This window comes from Patiria miniata, unplaced genomic scaffold (assembly GCF_015706575.1).
Source record: "Patiria miniata isolate m_02_andy unplaced genomic scaffold, ASM1570657v1 HiC_scaffold_24, whole genome shotgun sequence".
In the NCBI taxonomy this organism is placed as follows: Eukaryota; Metazoa; Echinodermata; class Asteroidea; order Valvatida; family Asterinidae; genus Patiria; species Patiria miniata.
This window is the reverse complement of record NW_024037063.1, coordinates 17,290,905-17,314,672: the sequence shown is the minus strand read 5'-3', so window position 1 is coordinate 17,314,672 and position 23,768 is coordinate 17,290,905. Positions and strand designations below refer to the sequence as shown.

At 42.4% G+C, this 23,768-nt stretch overlaps 1 protein-coding gene across 1 annotated transcript; it reads right to left on the bottom strand.

Moving 5' to 3' along the window:
• Positions 1-343: 343 nt before the first annotated feature.
• On the bottom strand, positions 344-23,351 carry LOC119731534 (E3 ubiquitin-protein ligase MIB1-like). The gene is made up of 15 exons (XM_038204707.1): positions 23,131-23,351; positions 22,743-22,847; positions 21,870-22,041; positions 13,484-13,590; positions 13,031-13,222; positions 11,609-11,730; positions 10,235-10,379; positions 9,568-9,746; positions 7,819-7,970; positions 6,364-6,523; positions 5,497-5,651; positions 4,104-4,230; positions 3,598-3,804; positions 2,124-2,320; positions 344-652 (listed from the first exon to the last, which is right to left on the bottom strand). The coding sequence occupies exons 1-15, from the start codon at positions 23,237-23,239 to the stop codon at positions 607-609; spliced, it is 2,175 nt and encodes a 724-aa protein (XP_038060635.1). The 5' UTR covers positions 23,240-23,351; the 3' UTR covers positions 344-606.
• Between the last annotated feature and the right edge of the window lie 417 nt (positions 23,352-23,768).

The following is a 23,768-nucleotide window of genomic DNA, read 5'->3' as shown; positions in this document are numbered from 1 at the left end:
ACAATTCAAAAAATTCTTTTAGTACAAGAATCATTAAAATCACTTATGCAATTTTCAAGTAACGGAGTTTTAAACAAAACCTTCGTTTTAAAGTTCTGTCCACGTATCAAAAAAGGGTAAGTGTTCTTTCAGCAAAACGAAATCAAATAACATAGGGATGTGTGTGAATTGTTTTTGTTTTGCTGACAAACGCACACTTTTTTTGTGATCCGTGGACAGAACTTCAAAACGGTTGTTGTGTTTAAAGTTCAGTAACTTATAAAGTACTCAAGTGATTCAAATAATTTTTCTACTAAAAGAAAGCTTATGATTTGGGCTTTCATATCCTAGATTTTGAAAGAGCTACACGGTTAGCTTCACTAAAACAAAAGTCCCGACATTTGGTTGTTGTTTTTTTACTCACCCCGTAGAGCTACAAAAGGAAGGAGTATATGTATTAATTATAGCTGGATACATAGCTCATCGTTCATCACAGTTGGGGATGTATTGCAACGAAAAGACCTAAGAGAGTATTTACTCTTGTTGCAATTGTGGGCCGTGTTAATTACTGGAGGACCTATCCCGGCCACGACTTGATGTTGTGTAGCTGGTTACACGGCAAATCGTTTAGCTGACAGTGCAACGTTTTTTGGATGCCGGTGCCTCTCCAGTCCTGAAACGATTAAAAGATAGGTAAGCTCCTCAGTGAAAATCTCAACAACTATAGACTCTCCTGCATGCAAGGCCTATAAGAGCGCAACCACACAACGGCAGTGAGTGAAGGCCCTTACATTTCCATAAGCGCCCTGTACATCCGTTGATTTTAAAAAGGCACATCGGGATGGCATAGCCTTGGAAGGGAGGGCAAAGTAGACTGGTTAATACCGACATCTGAACTCGAGGGGGTGGAAACAGTCTGAAGTTTGGCGCTTTTTTTTACACCGTAAGAATCACTGCATACCAGAGGAGATGACGCAGCGTGTTCCGTTATCACCATTTACTGGATACTTGTTATGAGCCACAATACTTGTTATGTGCCACACACGGAGCTCTTTAATTAAAAAAAAAATTAAAAATGTGTATAATTTAACATATATAGGGAACAACTCGCCAGGCGACCTGCAAGTGCCCTTTCAAATGATGGCGTCGGAAATACAAATAAAAACAGCTACAGAAAAATAGCGCGAACAAAATATCGCGCAGCTACTTTGATATTCGACTCTTTATATATCACTCTGTAATAGACAGTATAAAATACCAGAAGAAAAATGTTAGCATACACACAAAGATAGGTTGTACTATTTTCATGTGCTGCATTAGTAACATGAATGTTTGAAATAAATGTATGATCAAAGTCAGTAAGTGACTCGGTTTAACCTTCTCGCAGCCTGGTTTTAATCGAACTGCCTATAACCTAGGGTATGCTTACCCCGACATTGGTAGTCCAATACTAGATTATTCTTTCATTTTGATTTTAAACGTGCATTGAAAGAACAAATACATGAACATGTTCATTCGACGTATTTACAAAGTATTGTGAGATTATCGACATTAATAATCCATCGTGAAATATATGATCCCTGAATGAACAATTTAGTCCTATGGCTGGTAGGTGTGTATTATATCGATGGAAAACTATTTCCCAAGACCTCAGACGAAATACTCATGAAGTCGCGATCACTGCCACACACATGTACCCATTAAAGCCCGGCCTATATCTTATACAAACCTACTGTGGACATTCCTTTGTTTTCGTGTAGTTTAGATACACAGGAGAAAAAAATGTTTTTTTGTTCTCGCACTGTGAATACTCTTTCAACTCATTTTTTCTCTCAAAATTTGCTTTGTGTTCCTTTTCATTTTACGACCAATAAACATAACCCCAAAATGCCTCTGAATCTGTTTTTTTCAGAGAAGGGAAACCTTGTGTGGACCTGGCTTAGTCCACAGAAGGTTAACACAACATGCATCGTGTGGACCTGTTTTGATTTCAGGTCCACACAAAGATGACAATGTCAGCACAAACAAAATCAATAGGGTAACATCGAGTGGAAGCCGCTGTTGTGGAATACTTGTATGCCTGATGTATTTTTTTCGGGACAGATAATAACAGTGTAAATTAAATTAAGAGCAAGCAGTCTCACCTTTTCAATTCGAAGAGAGTTTTGATGAGATTCTCAACTCCTGGGTTGAGGGTGACGTCAAGAACATTCAGTCCTTTTTTATTCTTGATGTAGATGTCGGCGCCATTTTTAATTAGGTACACCGCTATGGCAACCAGGTTGGTTCTTTGGTCGGACGAACTGCCTTCGTTTTCGAGCTGCTCGACAAGCTGCAACAACTGAACAATTGAACGAAAACATTCTGGTGATGAAACTTAAAAGTGACTGTGATGTTGCAATGACAAAGCACACCAAAAGTGTCATACATGTGATATTGGAAATTTACAATTAACCTGTCAAACTGTACAGATTGATGCCATGTCTCATGATGGTGTGTACAATGTAGAAACTTTACATCGAAACTTTGAAAGACTATTATACTGCTGCAATAATGCTTGCCATGTAGTTTGCAGAGTTTACGCAGCGTCGGGTCAACGGCGTGTTCGTTTATGGTTTTCTGCACAAAGTACATTGTTATACCTCTGTCTTGCATACTGTATTTTCATTGGTCTAGATCGATCACGTGGTAAGTTTATGAAAGTTCATGGCACACTCCCTGTGCGATATCACGTACGTGATATCCCACACCGGGAGTGTGCTATGACTTTGTACGTATAGGCCTTATTCAGTCGGCCATATTGAATTGAAGTGAGGTAAAATCTTAATTTTTGGAACTTGCAAAGAGAAGTGAAAGCAAGTTATTTCCTAATCAATTCCAGTCTGCTTCAATGATTACGTTTCAATTTGTAATTCTGTAATATTTGAAGCCAGATTGAAAAAAAACTCCAGTAAATTAAGGCTGCATTGCTGCAAAAATAGTCTGGTGCCATCCCATTAAACAGTTAACTTAATGAAAATGCGTTCACGGAACACGACAAAAATGGCCAACTCATGAATAAGGCCCATGCGGAACGTACGATTTGAAACGATTTGAAATACCAATGCTATGTTCACCATGTTTTCACATATGGGAGCAGCAACTAGCAGACGATCAGCACGCGACATGCATGTGAGTTGCCGTTAGATTGTCATGATAGTTATGTCTACTGCCGTTTGTTTTCGTGATTTTTACATCAAAATCCAAGGAGTCCGAGACAGAGGTATAACAAAACAATTGTTGACTACTGTGATGTGGGATATGGCGTTTCGAACACATTCGGAGCGCATATAGCGCCCCTCGAACATTCAAAACGACATATTCCACATCACATCTGTCAACAATTGTTAATTGTAAATTGTATATTACAAATCTAAACACCACCATTTCTTTCAAAGTAGAGTTAATATCACGTTGTTTACAGTGGGAGCATGCATCAGAGTATTTGTGAAACTAAAGAGTGCTAAATGCTTCAAATGTGCTTTGACGCTGGAATTATTGAGTGAAATAATTGCCGTCGATGCTTTAAGCGTTGAGAGAAGCAATATTCACTCATGCTACGAAAAACTCGACATTTACCTGTCCCACCGGTGTTCCCCGCATGATCTCTTTCACAGAGGCTTCCATCATGATCATATGGAGGCTGGTGTTACCGTCGTTATCCTGGGCATTCACATTGGCACCGTTGTTGACCAGAGCCTCGATACACTTGTTGTGGGTCTTGTCGATGGCCAGGTGCAGCGCTGTTTTCCCAACGATGTTTTTCAGCTCCTTGTCGCAGTCCACCTTGGTGACAAAAGTTCGTGCTTATTGGAGTCATTAGCCATGATTGATTTTTGTCTGCCAACGTCACGAGTGAAGCCGTAAGCACAGTTGGACATAATTCTAAAGATCTTATCACTGCCAAAAACTCCCCAATTTCTGATGCTTTGAGAAACACGCGAACATTTAAAATCTGTGTTGGGGAATTTGGACAGGCTTGAAATGTGCAACAGTTTGACGTCATTATTTTGAGCGTTGTTAATGTATTGTTTTGTCTTGTTTTGTTTTCCATTTTATTCAAAGCATGCTATTAACAACCTCACCTGTTTGACGAGGATCAGGATGATTTCGGTCAGTCCGTTTAAGGCGGCGATGTGTAGTGCTGTGAAGCCGTCAGTTTTGGCAACATTGATCATGCTTGGCGACTTTCGTAGAATCGCTTCCAAAGCACTAGAGTAATGAAATTTGTTTGTTTCATAACGGAACTTTAGTACCCATGCAGGCACGTGCTTATTAGTCTGGCTCCCAACCCCATTGTCTTTCGGACTTTAAATGTGGGTACAGGTAGCTAGCAGTGAATCCTGAATACATTATATGGCATCCCCGGCTGATGTTTGCCAATGATATGCATGACGTGCATAGGTCTAAATCCCGCCTCCTGAATTAAAAATCACAACGGTAATGTTTGCCCGCAACCAGCCTATTTATGCCGCGCCACAAATGTGCAATTCCGGAGGTGATAATTTTCGATTTTGCTGAATTCGAAAGTGTCTCTGGCAAATATCAATAAAAAGAGAGAAATTACTGTTCAGTATTTAAAACTTATGCAGTTAAAATACTTGAAAGTTGCCTTCATGGAGACACTGATGAGTTTGCGTACCTGTTGTGGTAAGACAAGAGAGATTTTTTGGATAATGGCGTGTTCAATCGCCGTCCATGCACAAACAGCGATATGAAAATATACAATCATGATGCGCACGCGTGCAGAGGTGGTCCAATCAATGCCTTAAAATGGGAGATAGCTATACCGGCTTATAAGTTGGTATGACGTAATACACTCAATGCAGTATTTAAGAGCAAATTATTAAATAAATGCATAGACTGTTATACACAGGAAGGTAAACGACCATTCCTAAGGTCAACCTTGTACGTCAAGCATAATTAAAGCATAATTATTTACGTAAAAGTCGCGTTCCCTGTGCTATTCAACACATTTGACATTTATTACTAAATTGTTAAATTGTATGTTTTATTCCAATCCCAAAATCTGTCTTTTGGACCTCTGCAACCCTCTCAAAAACAAATTTTGTTTTGGACACAAACATATGTAGCTCCCGGTCCTTATACATTACTTATCGACACTGAGTGTAGAGCAGGAACCAGCTTACCTCTGCATGAAGAGAATTATTGTGTGGTAGCCAATAATTCGAAATTGTAAAGTAATAATTCAATAACTAAACACAGGACGATTTTCTTTCGGTTGTTCTCATTCAAAAATGAATAACTTTATGGAAATTAAAAAAGAAATAGAAAACGATTTTTTCCCCCGAAATGTAACTAGATCATAGCACGAGGAGTGTAAATTGACTTTGTGAGGTCAAGTGAAAACTATTCGCGCTGCGTGTTTGATTTGAAACTTTACCAATAAAAATGTATAAGTGCAGTTTCAAATAAAAGCCATTACTTAAGGGAGAAAAGAAAAAAGAATACACGTACAAATTGTTTTCGGAAAGCACGGCATGATGCAAACTGTTGAATCCTCTCTTGTTCACCTGACGGAGGTCAACGCGTTGGCTGTTTATCAGCCAAAGGATGATCTGCTTGTTCTTCTTGCCAATGGCAAGAAACAGTGGCGTGTTGCCATTACTATCCTATCAAAAGAAAAAAAATAACCAAGTTTTTTTCTGTGCTCTTTGTCTAAAATTTGTACATAATTATTAGATGGAATTTTGCGTCGGGGTGATGTACTTTTATACATTGACTTTTTGTTGATTTAGCTCTTAGTGTCTGGCTCAATTAGTTCTTTTTCTGATTAATTATATCCCAGAAATACTGGGTTTTGCAATATATGAAGCAAATGCACAATTTATATATTTATGCTTTGTATTTTATTGATGGCTCTTCATGCACACAGCTATTTTCTTACGGATGTTACTTTTAGTGATAGTACTATATAGCATGGCCACATAAATATGTAACAAATTCGTTCGGTATTCCAGCTGCGCACGTGCACATTAAAAAAAATAATGAGTCTCCATTCTGGAAATCAATATAAAATTTAAGAAATTGTCTTGTTCTGGAGTGGCACAAATTTCATAACTGTTTGACAACGAAGTGCTTTATATGTTTATATCCCCCAAACTTTGTGCGAACAAATGTTTTCATTGTCTTTTTGATTGCATGCAATGAATCTTGTTTCCACATTCGCAATATGAATACCGATTTGGTTAATTATTGTCCATTTTTCTTATACCATTTTGACCACTGTTTGACAGACAAAGCTTCACTTTGCATTTTTCATAACAAGTTAAATTGTTAATAATGATGTGAATATAATTATGCAACTTATAAACAGCAACTTACCTGGTAGTTGACGTCGCAGTCCTGCTTACCGAGCAGCGCCTCTACGCATGCCTCGTGACCTTCGTTAGAAGCAAAGTGGAGTGGGGTCAAACCTTTGTTGTTGGCTGCGTTTATCTTGCTGCCAGCAATAAGAAGATTTAGGACAATGTCCGGTTTGTTGCTAAATATGAGAATAAGAAAATGCCAACTACCTGTCATCACGTAGAAATAAAATCAGAGAGATTCAACAGTACTTTTACTAAAACAGCTCCTTAAGGAGCGAAGGATTAGTACGCAGGTATAAAGTCCGGTTCATACCGAATGCCAATGCGAATGCAAAGTGATTTGACGTCATGAAACGTTCGCTGCGAAATTCGCCCGAGTTGAAATTATGTTCAACTTTTACGAATTTGCGGCATGAATACTTGCTAAGACGTCACAAATTCGCTTTCGCGCAGAGCATGAACCGGGCTTTATAAAGCGAACATGCGCATATCTGTAAGGAGATCGATATACAACATTTTGCTTTTGCTCCAATTTTCTTATATGGATGGAATTAGGGGTTAGTATTTTATAGTATACAAATATTGAGTGGCTCAGCGTGGAATGGGAGGAATATTATCGCAAGGTAAAATCTAGACTTTTCCATTTCACGAGGCGAAGCCGAGTGAAATGGAAAAGTCCAGATTTTACCGAGCGATAATATTCCTCCCATTTCACAATTTAGAGCCACCCAATATTTGTTTTAAATAACTGACATATAGATCCTTGTCATTTGATATATTTGAACTTTTATTTCAATACAAAACTGGAGGAAAATGTATTTCTCTCTTTGAAACCACCCCTTCACGAAAATGTTTGAATCCAACGCTGTAGCGCTTGCTGTTTGGAACAATACGCGCTATGCGCAACGCTGAACGCGCACACCAGCATGCATTTGCACACAAATACCGCGTCATGATCCTAACTGTTGAATAGTATTTCCCATTCCCCATGGGCGGATAGTACTTTTTGAGCCGCGGCATGAATGGGAGCAATAACGAATGCCACGTGATGTGAGTTCCACCAATCAAATGACAAGGATCTGTATGTCAGTTATATAACAAATATTGGTACACTGACCTGTCTACAGTTTTGCTTCCATAGAGGATAAGAACCCCCAACCCCCCCCCCCCCCCCAAAAAAAAAACCCCAAACAACCAAAAAGGCAGCAAATAGCTTTGTTTTGTTGAAAGATATGATGAGACCTATTGTAACCCGTCTCCTACAAATGTGACCCCAGATATGAAGCTGCCATTTCATTAAATCTCGTGTCCAAATCGCGAATGGTTAACTAGTAACATGTGACGTAAGATATCATCTCTTATAACTGGTCATATTGTTATATGTGCTTTGTTACTTAGTTGAGCAACATTTTCGTCAACAAAAGTAACCTGGAATCCTTAACATAGCGCAAGGGGAGGGAACGATGCTCACCCAAGCACAGCATAATTTAACGCAGTGTCTCCGTCCTCATCGCGGTGTTCTAGCGGCGCTTTATACCGTACCAGGACATTCACCACATCCACGTGACCACGATGAGCAGCAGCCTGCAGCGCCGTCTGTCCTTTGCCATTCTGAAATTGGACCTGAGGGAAGAAAATCAAACATGGACCTTAGGATCTCTCCAACTTGCCTTATGTAAAGAGCGTTGTCAACTTCCATGATATGGCTACGGCACTGTATACAACATGGTTTGAGAGTAAATGGGCGGGGGACACAAATTTCCGTGCCTCCCAGGTGCCCCCACCATAATACTGATAATGCCCCTTTTCCTTTTCCCCACCCAAAAAGTGTTTGTAAGTTATATTTTCTTTCAAGTTAGCCAAAGGCTTACTGTTTACAAATTATTATGTTAATGGACACAGCGAGGCATTATGGGGCCCAACTGGTAAAAACTGCATTAGGAACTTTGTGATATGTGATATTCTGATGCCCCTGTACCCCCCCCTTGTACCCCCCCCCCCCCCCCAAGAAAACCTGTAGCGTCTTCGCGTGAGCGTCAGGCGGACATCAGCATTGCGTTTTCAGAATGTCCCTCCGAGTTCTTTTGCAACTCTTCCTTTGTAACCATAGCGTTAATGATAAATAAGGGAAACCCTGGACAAACGGGTCCTTGCTCAACTGTCTTGGCCGATGAAGAAGGAGATTCTGCCCCTGGTTTTTCTTTCTTCCGGACAGTATCTCCAATAGGAAATAGTGCCTCTCTTTAGGATATTTTATCACCTAACTCAACGGAGAATTTGTCCCATGGATATTCAGCCCCCGTCAGGAAACTCACAATTCAAGTCTAGACACCAAGACTTTTGCTTCGTTTTTCATGTGGATGCTTCTTTTTTTAGTTTTTATCTGTGCCTGAGTTAAAGTACTTTCCTTCCCTTAAATATTACGAATATCGATGTACTGCCTAACATAGTCGGCGTCCGACACAATGGAGAAAAATTTGGCCATACCGGCAGTAAACCAAACTCGAAATGATCTCGGAAGCTATGGCCTAACTGTAGACCTGTGTCGCCTATAAGTCATGTGAATCTGTGAAAGTCTGCTTTTATAATGCACTATACTCACGTGATTGTGACTATCAATTGAAATGAAGGATTCGTCTTTGTTGTTGAATGTCACTCGAGGTGCATGCAGTGTTTTCTGTATGCTATAGCACAGGTGGAACACTGAATGTGTGTACAGTACGTGGCAGTCCAAATGCAAAGTGTTTTAGAACAAACACCTTGTTTTTGACTGTTGTGACCCACTTTCCAGAACTACAATGAGTTATTTGCTGGTCAGAGAAGACCTATGTAACTTTCACCATTCAGGGCCATTAACCCGAAGTAGTGTTGTTGCGAGTGCATAAGGGACAATTTAGGTGATTGAAGGCCAAAACGGCATGTGCTGAAGTTCGTTATAAACCAACTAACTAACCAACACAGAGACATGACTACGTGTAGAACTAGAGCTGCTCAGCCGCAGCTAAAAAGTGTCTATCATGAAAAATGGATTCCGTTGCTTCCATAGGTAGATATATATATTTGTAAATGCCAGTCGTTGCCAAATATTTCTGATGCTGCTATATGGCATTATTGCATCTGGTGAAGCAACGGTCATCTTACATTATTTATAAAAGGCGCAAGATTGTCATGATGCCAAGAAGATTAGGCCTAACGTATTTTCTTGTCGAAATTTTCTCACCGCGTCTGGGTGATCATTGATGATCCTTCGCACTTTGTTGGTGTCGCCAGTGGCTGCAGCCTGGAAGAGAACAGCACCGCTTGATCTACCCGCCGATCCGCCAAGCAGGGATCCGAGTTTCTGCAGCTCCGACTTCAGGAGAAGAGCGGCCAATAATCCACCAACATTGAGTTCTGAACCTGGACAATATGTGAAATCGCAATCAAAGGTTGCTGCCACACAAACCTTTTTATCGAGCTTATCTGCCGAATTTGTACTTTTCTTGGTAAACTTTAAAACAAATGTCCCCAATGGGCCCTGTCTGAAATCATGACTCTCGCATCAGGCACTGGCTTCACAAACGCAGCCAATAGACAATCATGTTGCGGCCATCTTGATGTTTTCCCAATGAAATCAACGTAACCAAAGCAAGGCTGGTAGGAAAAAAAGTCTGGGTCCTTTTTGTACAAACAAATTATCATTCAGTACTCTTATTGGATACAGGCAACATGACTCAAATGGTGGCAGTATGAGAAAGGTCTATTGGTTTAGAAACTGCAGCTCGTGTGGGATCCTAAAACCCGATGCACAGCTGTGTGGATGCCATCACCTTACATTTTTTAATCGGTACATTAGTGAAGTAATCTACTCATCCATAAATGTCGATATTTGCTAGATTATCATGTACCTCCAGCACTACCTCCTGCCTCTTCAGCTTCCTTCTTCTCCTTGACGAGACACAGGGGATGAATGAAGTACGACGCTCCCCCAAAGTTGACCTTGACATCGCCATCTTTGTCGACCACAATGACTTCACCGACTTTGCCTCTGTACTACGGGACCCAAATTGAAATTGCTTAGATTGGTAATTATGTTAACAAGGATTGCATCGTGTGTTTTTCTCACCATAAATATGTTTGCCGAGTTGCCGGAATTAGCCATCGCTGTTGCTATTTTATGGAAGTCGACCATTGCGTGCATCAGTTTTTGTCAACCGAATGATTCTCAGACTTTACTTTCATTAAAAAAATCCTCCAGAACCATGAATCCGGAGATTTTTTTTTAATCTACCTCACTAAAAAGTAGGATTTGATTTCAAAATGTAAAAGTAAGGAAATACACACTTAAAACTAAAAATAATTATGCTCTGACCAAGATTCGAGCCCCGCACCACTCAGGGAAAACTTTGTTTCCATAATTGTCTTTGTAAAACGGTACCCTGCGAGAGAAATCCTAAAACAGAGGCATATACAGGGCGAGTCATAATGATCTGGACCCAATTAAAGTCACCATTTGTTGTGGCAAATAGAGTATACTAAGAAAAAAACTGAGTGTTCATATGAATGGTTATTACCTTGTCTTCCACATGAATTTCAAATTAGTGGCTGTGGTGAGGCCATTTTCATTGTAGTAGCTTAAATTTTCCAGTCTGAACACCGAGTTGGTTTTGCCTAGGTTTTTCTTTGTTATTACACTGCTTCACATCAGTACGCAATTTCAATAAATCTGTTGAACCATGGAACCATGGTCAGAGTGTTTTTAGCGTGTGTTCTTTGCCAACGCTTTTCTTCAAAATGGTATAATGGATATACTGAAACTTTCACCAAATATGTCCAAAATACCAGCCTATAACACATCTCATTTACACTTGTTTTGATAATTGCTACATATTTTTAATTTGGGTCCAGATCGTTCTGAATTCGAGGGGCCCTGAAGCGCGCCACCTTTCAGGCTCTAGACACATTTTAAATGAAGGCACATAACAAAAGAACAAAACATTCGGGCTAGTGAAAATGCCCACAGGCTAGTAAAGAGTCTGTTTCAGTAGCCCAGCTGGCTGGTGAAAAAAAAACAAGATCGAACCCTGGTCTAAGACCCCATATACCCATCCGTATGTGCATGACCACTTTCATTACTCAACTACCCAATGACTAAACCCTCATAGTTTGTGCTCGACACTTCACCATATTGCACAGACCGTTAAAATACCTCTTTCATCGAAAGTGCTGAGACATGGCTTTGACCAGTTATTGTCGGCTCTATACGCTGCAGTCGAACTTACGTTTTTTATTTCTTCGTTCCAGCCACAACTTTCTAGGTGCAGTTCCTTGAGCTTCGCAGGGTCCATGTCCAGCAGACGGACCTTGTCTCCGGTGTCCAAGTAAGTCCGGACATTGGTGGCATCTGTATTGGCGCAAAAACTCAAGAAAGAAAATAAGGCGTTCTCCATCCGAAGATCCCACTATGATACCCAAGTTGACTCAGCTCGACAGTCGGCCTTCAACGTGTAAGCAATCAACTTTTCTTTTCAAACAATTTAAAAGCCTACACACTTCTGTGTATAAAATCGTATTTGAAATCATAGGCCGCTTGAGAAATTCGATGTTGGAGTTTCAGAATTTTCATCTACAGTTATAATAATTATTGTGCAGAATCTGAACAGAACCTTTGTTTTGGGCGTATTGGTGAAACGGATATTCAGCAGCGTAACTGGCGTCCAGCATGGGACAGGGAACTTTTTTAAGGTGCATTCAATTTATGTTCTGTCTTTCGGAGGAGTTGGGCGCACAAGCAACCTCATTCATAGGGATTACTTTCAACCTCGATAAAAAAAAATGTGACCCCTTAGAGGGAAACGAACTTTAGGCTTTGTGTATATACTGATTTGATATATGTTTTTGTATTCCGTGTATGGGCTCCGTACGCCAACAAAAGAGGGCGCCCTTTTACCTAGGAGCGACGTCTCATGGGCGGGACATTTAGCTGGTTGACGTGCACCGTTCCTTGTGTGTGACGCACACACATGGGGATTTGTACTATGTACACGCAGTGGTACATGGTACGGCAGCGCGTCGCAGCAAAATTGCAGTCAGGCAAGATGGCGTCGATCGGTCACCCCAACTGTGCCGGTGAGGGGGTACTTGTGAACGGAGCGGATACTTGATGAATCTATTTGCAACGTCTGTCACGTGTTTGAACCTTCATTGTGAACAGTTCAATCCTAAAAAATCCCATTTCAATTTTGCTCATAAAGACATTTTGGGTGATACTTCATGTTGGATGGGTACAAAAACTTTGCCAAAAGGAAAATGTGTTCTCGAAAGCGGAATAATCCCGAACACCTTCATAACTGCCAACGGGAAAAATGTGGCGTTTTGACACCATAATGCATTTATTTCTTGAGTCTTTAAAATAAAATGAGTTTGCGACGTATCTGTGAATGGCTTGAAGTTATGCAGTGTCGACAAAAGCTGTCATATACCTTATGTATTTCTATGTATACAATATCTCAAGCGGGTCGTGCCCTTTCGTGCCCCCACCACCGCCACTAGTTACGTCACTGCAGGTATTTTGGCAACGGTGCTTCACTGTACATTATTCAGGGAAATTACATACCACGTCTCTATATTCATCAAATACATTGCAAGTCATTTCCCTAGTCACTACTTCGCAGCCAGTTGGGTACAACTTCATTATTTCTTACCGAGCCTGGGAAGATGATCGATGTAGAATTCCCCAGCGGTGTCTTCTTGCGTGTATTGTACGTCCAGCTTGCCTTCGTGACCCCGCCGGTAATTGTTGTCCGAGCGGTTGAGCCACTGAACTTTGACCCAGGACCGATGGGTTCCCTCTGCGCTAATGACTTCCTTCACGGTACCAATTTTCCCTTCTCCTCCTAGCATTATTATCAAAAGAGACAAAACGTTTATTAAAAAATACTGAAAAGACAGTTGCATATTTTCAAATTAAGAGGACTCGCAAGGTTTTCTGCTTTTATGTTGCAATGGTAGACCTAAGCTGATCGCTGATGGATAATTTCGTATTACGCAACAAAATTTGCAACAGGTTCTATTATGATATTAAAGGTTGATTGAGTCTGCAGCCTTCGACGTAAAGATACGGCAGAATATTTGCAAGTTCCTTTTATTTTCCTCACCATCCTGATCTCCCCATTGCCAATCGGGCCCGCGCACCACTCGGGCACCGGGGAAAATGCCCAAAGAGCGACATTTGGTGGCGCCCAATCGACATGGAACCTCAACTCTGAAACGACAAAACAAATCTCCGATTTTACAGTGTCACATAATGCCACAGGCTTTAAATCTGAACCAATTATTTGCAAATTGGAAAGGTATTTGCATACTAATGAACGATGAAAAAAAGACCATGCACCCTTACTTAGTTAATTTTTTCAACGGTGGTATAAGTTACCAAAAAGATTCGTGGGTTTTTCCGCTCAATTACAAAAAAAAATCACCTAAACGAGCTTAAGAGTCATTCATTTCCTTAGCGAGAATTTGAATGCAGTTTAAGATCATCGTTCAATTAACTAAAAAGAACATGTGTTCTGGACCGTCTATCCAGTTTTCCTAAATAGCGCCCTCTTTTGAACATTTTTATAGCCCGTTTCTCACATGCACATTCGTCGTCACGTTTACAGACGTTTCCGGCATTTTGTGACTTACTTATTGTCTTTGGATTGACATAAATCCCTGTAATGGCCTGTGCAAGCCTTGTCTGTAATTTCCTTCCTCATTATGTAGCTAAATTAAGCGATATTTTACGGTTATTAATATTTGTATGTAAGCACAAGCCATATCATAACTGGTTAAAAGCGTACACACACGTTTCACATGCACACATCTCATAGAAAATCCGCATCTTTACGTCACGCTTTATGTAGCTGTTGTTCCTGGTGTTATCTTTACACCAAGAATAACACCAAGCGAAGAGCTCAACCTATTTGTTAAATGATTTGGGAAAGAGTCATCAGACCACGACAAAAGAATCCGTGCTGTGCACATAAATGACCCAAAACACAGCTCTGACAAAGTCATGGGAACGGCTGAAAGAGCAATATGCAGCGCCAAAGGTCATCAAAAGCGCCCTCTTTTGCAACTGGAAAGTTTTCCGCGCATCAACAGCAGAAGTCCTAAAAATGTGTGGCAGCTAGGTGATCTGCTCATGGAGGTCCTATGCGCAAAGGAGAACGGATACTTACCTGGTCTCACCAACCTGGATAAACGACACATGGGTTATTCAAATTCATTCTGCTCAAACGCCAAAACCAGAAATGGCCCGAGTTTCACCAGCCTCTTCAGCAACACCAGCGGCCCCATGAGAGCAGAGAAACCCACCACTAGAAACACTAGTGTGAGAACACCCATATCCGTCCAAGCAGACAGATGTCTCCACAGAGTAAGAAGAGTGATCCTAGTAAAAGCTGCCCTATCCATCGGCTCAAGAAACCACATCCCCTCAAGAAATGCAAGGCTTTCTGAGCAAATACCGTAGACGAGCAAAGGGCTTTCCTCGGGAGAAAATGGAATTTGCTTCAAGTGCGGCGCATCTTCCTCTCATCTTGCTAAGGACTGCAAGATTCCACTGAAATGCACCGAATGCAACAGTGCTCATCACAGCACAGCCATGCATCCTGATCCTGCCCCCTTGACACTGAAGGCCTCTACCCCTACACCACAGCATGGCGGGGAGGAGGAAGTTGTCCAATGCAGCCTACTGCAGTCAACTCACATGGCACAGATGTATGTGGTGAGGGCCTACCGACATAATCATGTGCCAAAACATGCCTGGTTTAAACTGTATCCACAGAAACAACCTGAGAGTGATGCCAAGATGTACGCAGCCATTGAAACCATTGACGACCGGAGTACGTGGTCATTGGCGAGATTTGACTTGTTTGAACTGTTTCCCTTAGGACCTGTGCTGGAGTCACAGAAATGACAGGGAGCAAAGCTGATGGTTCCCAGATTGAAGCTGTGAACGGAGGAGAAAGCCTGCATCTCCCTCCTTTCATCGAGTTCAACAAGATCCCAAACAACAGAGCAGAAATATCAACGCTCAATGTAGTTCTTCACCCCGCCCATCTGAAGCCTGTAGCACCAGACATCCCAGAGTTGGATCCGATCAGTGCTGAAATCCTTCTGCTGCTTGGGATTGACATCCTCAGAGTGCATAAGGTGAGAAAGCAGATCAACGGCCCACACAGTGCCCCTTTGCTCAGTGACTCAATTTAGGCTGGGTTCTGGTGCATTTCTGAAAAATGCACTCAAGACAACTGTAAACAGCTCCAGAACGCACGTGCTTGAAAGAGGATGCTCCTCTTTCCTCGCTCCATGCCATAATCACATCTGCCTGAAAGAAAAGATGACCTACATCGGGGAGCAGCAAAATTTGTTCATCCCGCACGCTCATCAGTAACCCTGTCAGAGAGCCTGCCAATGACAAATTTGGAAGAGAAGCGTTCAGAAGAACTCGCGATAACAACATGCCAGCTCTCTCCATCAAAGACACAATCTTTCTGAAGACGATGGTTGGAGAGTTCTACAAAAATGACACCAATAGCTGGGTAGCTCCACTGCCACTCAGTATGCTCAGACATCATCTGCCAAATAATCGAGAACATGCACTCACCCATCTTGCATCTCTACGACACAGCTTATATAAGAAGCCAGAGATGAAAGAGCAGTTTATCGTCTTCAACAACAATCGCACAGAGATACCGCCTTCTTTGAAAGATGGAGAATAGTGTTGGTACTTACCGACCTTTGGAGTCTACCAATTTAAAAAAACCGGGCCAAACCAGGATGGTCTTCGACTCTAGTGTACGACAAAATGGATTCTCTCTCAACGATGTTCTACTAACCGGCCCAGATCTAAGCAATAGCCTGCTGGGAGTCCTAATACAGTTCAGCAAAAGACCCGTAGCGATCACAGCTGACATGAGTAAATGTTCCACTGCTTTGTTGTGAGAGAGGACCGGCCATCGCAACAACCTAAGATTCCTCTGGTACAGAGACAAAAAAGTCTGTCCCGAGCCAATGTGGCTCATCAGGCCGGCGTTTATCTCCGGTTTCAGTAGCATGAAACGACTGAGAATATTTCTACTCCCCCTGGATGGGATGCTAGTCCATCGCAGGTTACTCCCCAGCTAATGCCGGTACGCATTTATACTCCTGAGTGGAGAGGGGCAAGTGGGGGTGAAGTGCCTTGCCCAAGGAAACAATATATGACCAGCGGCTGGATTTGAACCCCGGACCCTCTGATCATGAGTCACGAACCCTAACCACTAGGCCACACACTGCCATGGTACAGAGACAACGACACCACAATGGATGTCATCGATTACTGGATGAAAGTTTACGTCTTCGGAACAGCCCATCGATCCCCACGGTTGCCATATTCGATCTGAGACGAGCCGCACAAGAAGGCAAACAAGACCATGGTGCAGATACAGAGAGTTCGTGGAGAGACATTTCAAGTTTCTACCAACAGATGAACAGGCCATCGACTTGCTGAAGGAACCCAAACATCCAACCTATGGCTGCACAAGATTGTTTCGAACAGCACCACTGTGATGCAGACAGTTGCCCCCTCAAGATTATGGCATAATTGTGCTTCGGAGATGAGACTGGTCCTGGCCAACGCAGTCAAGGACTTTCCGGGATACCAAAGTAGACACCTTCACCTTCAAGGTAAGGAGTGGTGACAAACCACTCACACACCGTGGAGTCCAGTCTCTTTGACCCACTTGGCCTGGTACCTTCAATCGATACAAGGCAGAGCTATACTGCGGGAACTCACCATCGACACTTACAGTCGGGATGCATCCCTCCCAGAAAAAAAAACTTCAAGAATGGGAAGCATGAAAAGATTTGCTTCTGAGTGCAGCTTCAGGTCCCACGCACCTATTTTCGAAGTCTTTTTGCAAGGCACAGCACACCGATCTGTGCGTGTTTTTAAGATGCATCCACCAACACCGTCGCTGCAGTATCCTTTTACAGAACCGTTGACGAAACTGGATAAGTTGAAGTAGGCTTCGTTCTGAAGAAAGCTAAGTTGACTCCTCACTCGCTACCTACCATACCCCGTCTAGAGCTGTGTACCGCAGTCGTGGCAGTAAAGATAGCAGAACTCATCCTAGATAAAATTGACATCAAGTCAGAAGCCTTGAACTGCTTCTGTGACAGTTTAGTCGTGCTCGGTTACATATACAATGTAACCAATCAACGTTCCTGTCAAGCGCAACCCAGCTGACCACGCTTCCAGATCACCAGTACACCGTGGTTCACAGGACCAGCCTTTCTACACAAACCTGGCAATGCTGTGGTGGATCTGTGGCCGTAGAAACGTCTCTTGAGTGTAGTATATTAAATAGATTAGATTAGTGGTGGTGAAGGTGACATGACCCCTTGTCCTATGGGTGGTACCACCGGTATGGCTGGTGAAGGAGTCCGATTCTCTGATGTGTTGTCTACAGACGATGCATTTGGAGGGGTTGGGACACCTGAAAGTTCCCTGTGGCAAAGGGGGGGGGGTTAACATTATCATTAAAGGGGGACTTCTGCCAGGACAATGAGATTCCTGAGACTGGGTGGAAGTCTGTAGGCAACTATGGGTTCTTCTTGTACAGCACGTTGAAGTCGATCTGATGTGTGAAGAATATGATGGTTAGAACTGGTTATTGTACGAATGGGGGGAAGTGAGGGGTGGAAAGTGACAACAAAGGGAACTTTCTCCTTGGAACTCTGTTGTTGCACAGGTATTTTAGAAAGTACTGACTCCCTGGAGCGAGCCTTGACTTTCTGGATTGCTCGATGGACTGCCAGGGAGCTATGGCCCCGGGAGACGAGGTGTTTCTTAAGTTCCTGTGAGTGGTGGATAAAATCGGCATCATTAGAACAAATTCGACGGAGTCTGAGGGCCTGACTGTAGGCTGTGCTGGTTTTGTAGTGTCGGGGATGACAGCTGGTTGAGTGGAGATATTGGTGTTCCAGATTCCATCATATATTCATGACACTCCTGATTTCCTCCGTAAAATCTCAGGTATTCAGAACCAGGTCCCCAACACAGCTATCATCGGTACTTTTGATGTGTCCTCTTTGTACACCAACATTCCCCAAGATGAAGGGATTGCTGCCTGCTCTTCAGCTTTGGCTAAGAGCAGTCACACCTCACCGCCAGTTTCTGATATAGTATCCCTCATGAACCATGTTCTAACTAAAAAGAATTGTTCGTTCATGGGTAAGAATTTCCTACAGGTACATGGCACCGCTATGGGTACACGGATGGCACCATCAATGGCCTGCCTATTTATGAGCCAACTTGAACAGCGCATGTTGGTGTCAGCCCCGTGCCGTTCCTGGGTCTGGTGGCGCTATATTGATGACATCTTTTTCATCTGGACCAGTAATGAATCTAGCCTCACAGCATTCATTAATCACATCAATTCCTTCCATAGGACCATCAGATTCACAACCGAATACTCAACCAAGGATACCCACTTTCTGGATGTCAAGGTTGAAGACGGATGATGGTTTGATCACAGATCTCTTTGTTAAACCCACAGATAAACACCAATATCTCCACTCAACCAGCTGTCATCCCCGACACTGCAAAACCAGCATAGCCTACAGTCAGGCCCTCAGACTCAGTCGAATCTGTTCTAATGATTCCGATTTTATCCACCACTCACAGGAACTTAAGAAACACCTCGTCCCCCGGGGTCATAGCTCCCTGGCAGTCCATCGAGCAATCCAGAAAGTCAAGGCTCGCTCCAGGGAGTCAGTACTTTCTAAAAGACCTGTGCAACAACAGAGTTCCACGGAGAAAGTTCCCTTTGTTGTCACTTTCCACCCCTCACTTCCCCCCATTCGTACAATAACCAGTTCTGACCATCATATTCTTCACACATCAGATCGACTTCAACGTGCTGTACAAGAAGAACCCATAGTTGCCTACAGACAGCCACCCAGTCTCAGGGATCTCATTGTCCGGGCAGAAGTCCCCCTCCCCCTTTAATGATAATGTTAACCCCCCTTTGCCACAGGGAACTTTCAGGTGTCCCAACACCTCCAAATGTATCGTCTGTAGACAACACATCAGAGAATCGGACTCCTTCACCAGCCATACCGGTGGAACCACCCATAGGACAAGGGGTCATGTCACCTGCACCACCACTAATCTAATTTATTTAATATCTTGCAAAGTTTGTGGCGTTCAATATATAGGTGAAACGAGAACTACACTCAAGAGACGTTTCTAAGGCCACAGATCCACAGTCAACACCCATAAGCTAGATACACCCGTAGGACATCATTTCAATCTTCCTAATCACTCAATTTCTGACATGATTTTACAGGGCAATGAGGCACTAGGAATCTACAGAGAGATTGTTCGTCTGAGGAGAGAGAAATTATGGATAAGACGTCTCCAGACCATTCAACCCATGGTCTGAACATCCAAGAAGGAAATGACTAATAACGTTTGGTCTTTGCCTTCTCCTTTTCACCACATATAAGCCCCCCCCCCTCCAGTCTGCCTCATTCACCAATTAACTACCTTTCTCTCCCTCTCCCCATCATTGACTTTGTCCTTTGTGTTCCCAACCTCTTGTGGTCAACCAACCCCTTCCCCCAATCCCCCTCCCTTTTGTTACCCTCCTTTCTGTTCAGCCGCCTGCTTTCTCTGTGTATTTTCCTCTGCATCATCTATTTCCACTTGACTGCTTTTGTTACATCAGTAATGTATACATGTACCTGTTTATGTTTATAGTCTTTTCATTTAGCCATCGAGAAAGACTCTGCTAGGGTCGAAACGCCAGGCCACTAACCATTTTTTTTTGCATTATTACAATTTACTAAGTTTTGTGCGATAATTTATCTCAAGGGCCCATGCGCATTATTATAATAAAATCAAGGCAGTCACTCTAGTTAATCTGGAGGCAGTTGCATTCGATTTTTTGGTTTTGGTAATAAAAAGAGGTGTTGTTGAAATACTGCTGTTTTAATTTTGGCTGAACCTACATGACAACATAATGCTGGACAGAATGCTGGGGTGATATTATCTTGTTGTTATTGTTTTCCTTTATCACTACAGACATTTCGTTCCGAAGTCCGACTCGGATCGGACCAGCTGGTTTAATGTTTGAATACACAATTTATGAGTCCAAGGTACAGTCTGCTGTAAATAATACCTGGTGCAATTAGCGCTCTTTTTTTCTGCAACCAAGTATAGTCACTGAACATAATGCACTGGTGTCAGTTGAATTCGTGAACCTAGTATCACGTGAACATTATTTCAATCACTTGATATCATTCACGTATACGTATTTTGGTAAGTGACTATATCCAGTTGTAGATGAAAATTAGTACACTTGAACCGTAACAAGATATCTCCAGGGTAGTCCAGACGTCTGTGTTTTGTAAGGAGCTGGTAGTCTGGTTCCCTCTTCAGATGTTTCTGACGTCCCGCAATAGAGCGTTCATGTAGGTCGGGTAACCGCCACATTTAAAAATAGCATTGCGAAGCAATTAAAGTTCAGTCCTGGTGCGATTGCAATTTGAGGTACGACATCGACATTGGACATAATGCAGATAAACGCCACTCCGCTGGCTTTGAAACTCTTAAATGCAAACCATGAATTTATATTCAAAGCTGAAAACAAGCATGACAGGTATTATAATAATAATAATAAGAAGAATAATACTAGTGGCATCTGATTAAGCGCAAACAGGTCCATCACTCGGTGACGCTCATGGCGCTTATGTTGTTAGATAAACATTTTACACCGGGATTTATCACAACTGTTGCGAACATATCCGATTGTCAAAGAAGTGTATTCGGTTGATAACGTTCGTGCATTTTAGGAATGATGGGCAAGACCCTCACCAAAGATTTGACAGAATAGTCTGAAATCATTTGGCCTGCATACCAGACTAAGAAGCGGGAGTTCTACGGATCCGGAGAATGGATGACAATCAAAATATAATGACCACCGGGATGATGGTACCGCCTCACAAAGCATAACTTTATTGAAGCCTAGATGGTGCAACTAATGAATAATCCATGAATAATCATTATACATTCAAGTTATTCTATATGCGACAGTTCTGATAGCCATGGAATGGGGGAATTGAAGACATGTGGCACTGCACCTCTGGCCTGGACTTTGGACTTCCAATTCTTAGCATTTTGGATTCAATCGGGTATGGAAGTGGCGCTATGAAGCCATGATGTGGAGGCATCCTTTTTGAAAATGGCTACTGTTCCAGTTTTGGAATTATTATTCGTTTTAACAGTGGTCGGCTTCAGGTGATAGGAAAATGAAAGACGACATGTTAATCATCATATGTTTTACAGCCTGAACACCTGTGAGAGTTTTGAGTATTTAGGGCATTTAATATAGTGTTCAAGTATGGGGATTTATCACAGGTGTCAATGGAAATAATTACTTGGTTGCAACCTAGAGATGTGAACATTCTTAATGTCCACTCAGTTTACACGAAAATGCAGCACCAACTCACCCAGGAACTGAGTTGGTTTCGATCCTAGTGAAGCGATGGCCCAGGTCATGTTTTCCCTCATTATAGCAGCTGTGACACAAGTCAAAGTCATGACACTCCAGACACTTCCAGCGTATGCCGACGATGCCTTCCTCTGGACAGCAGTCGCAGTTGACATTCGGATGCTTCACTCCTAAATAAAATGTGACATTTGAAAAACAAACTGTTGACGAATAGACCTCATTCACGAGGACGCCATTTTCGAGCGCGTTCCCTGAATCCATTTTATAAATTTTAAACTGTTAAATGGGATGGTGCCAGACTATTTCTATGATTGGAGTGCGTTCTTAGCCTCCCTTTCAGATGGGGCTTAAAACATTAGGGTATGTTTAATCACAGCTTTTAAACTATTCACATTAGCAGACTGGTTGTAATTTGTAATGAACTTTTATGTCATTGTTTTTTATTTCTACTTGCAAGTTAAAAAAACAATGAAAAATTTACTTCGCTTTCAATTTAAAATGGCCGACTCGTGTATAAAGTCTAAAATCCCCTCTTCGCTTCTATTCCACTATTCCAAGCTTAAGATATTGTGCTCGGTATAACAGGGTTATGCAGTTATCACTTATCAAAATTCAATAAACGTAGACTCATGAGTATTCAAAAATATAATTAGCTGGCTTGACAGACTTCGACACCAGATCGGGCGCAGAGCCCTGCAAATCTGAAAACCACCGCGTGCAATGGTCTTTGTTGACAAGTGTTCATAGTATGTGCCACCGGTACGTATACGGGCCGTTATCATGCGTCTAACCAGGAGTTGGGCGAGTCGTTGATCCTAGTGTGTAGGATTCGTGGTGTAAAAAAAACATTTAAACAACCTCAGCGTCTTACCTTGTTGGGCGTTATCGTAAATCCGCAGATCGTACGTGCCTTTTTCTCCACCTGCGCGGTAGTTTGCTTTCCTGCCCGAGTCCCATCGCACCCAGACACCCTTGGCTGAAACATGACAAGTAGTGTCTCCCATAAACAGAAAGGCTTAAAGCAGACTTAACTCGAGGAATTGAAATACCCACTTCCAATTATTTCCCTACTCGATAGAATACAGGATTTGATTTTGAGATTCTGCATTCTGTGTTGATCCATTGTCCGTACCAAATATAGACTTGGCGCACTTTATTTTACACCCTTTACGTCTTAAAATAACACGCTTCGAACTCAACTTTGGGGGCATACCTAGGACATGAGAATGTATTTAATGGTGTTTAACAGTTATGCTTACCACTCTCCGCAGACTCTGCAGGGACCACGGTGCCTACAGAGCCTCTCCCCCCGTCCTGGTCGCCCCATTTCCAGTCCGGGCCTCGTACAACTCGCACCCCTACAAACATGACGGCTTAAATGGCAACTAATACGCAAGTTATTGTTGGTACTGGGCGATGAAATTGAGTGTGGGTATCATGACACCTGGTTCGCCTAGTTATCCAAAGGAGAGTTTTTGTTGTAGACAAGCCCCTTCATTAAGTGGTGTCATAGTAGAAATTGGCCTCAATGAAATCTGAACTATACTGTTATCCTTGTTAAAGTGGCACATCTAGGGGGAGCAACAGCGGATACAGGGAGGGTCGGGGGCACGCCCCCCTGAAAAAACAATGAACATATTTTTCTTTTTTAAGTTACGTCGCAAAAAAAGGGCAGCCACTGCGTACAGCACCATGTACCAATGCCATGAAGAGTGCTTGTGTCTTCTTGATTTTTATATTAAATTTGGGGTGGACATTTTGGACAGACTTTTTCGGGGGAAAAACTTGCTCCCCAAAAAATTGTGTTCTGGATCCAGCCTCAGAGGGGAATATGGCAACCTCTCCCCTTCCCTCGCGTGCTCGTGCCCTCGGCCTCCCCTCCCCTGCGCCCAATCGG

Excerpts from the sequence above, each read along its gene's own strand:
- LOC119731534 (XM_038204707.1), bottom strand. The coding sequence starts at position 23,239 with ATGTTTGTAGGGGTGCGAGTTGTACGAGGCCCGGACTGGAAATGGGGC. Across the intron at positions 11,731-13,030 it reads CGATCATCTTCCCAGGCTCG|ATGCCACCAATGTCCGGACT; the intron begins GTAAGAAATAAT and ends GCGCCAATACAG. Across the intron at positions 2,321-3,597 it reads GGGGAACACCGGTGGGACAG|TTGTTGCAGCTTGTCGAGCA; the intron begins GTAAATGTCGAG and ends TCAATTGTTCAG.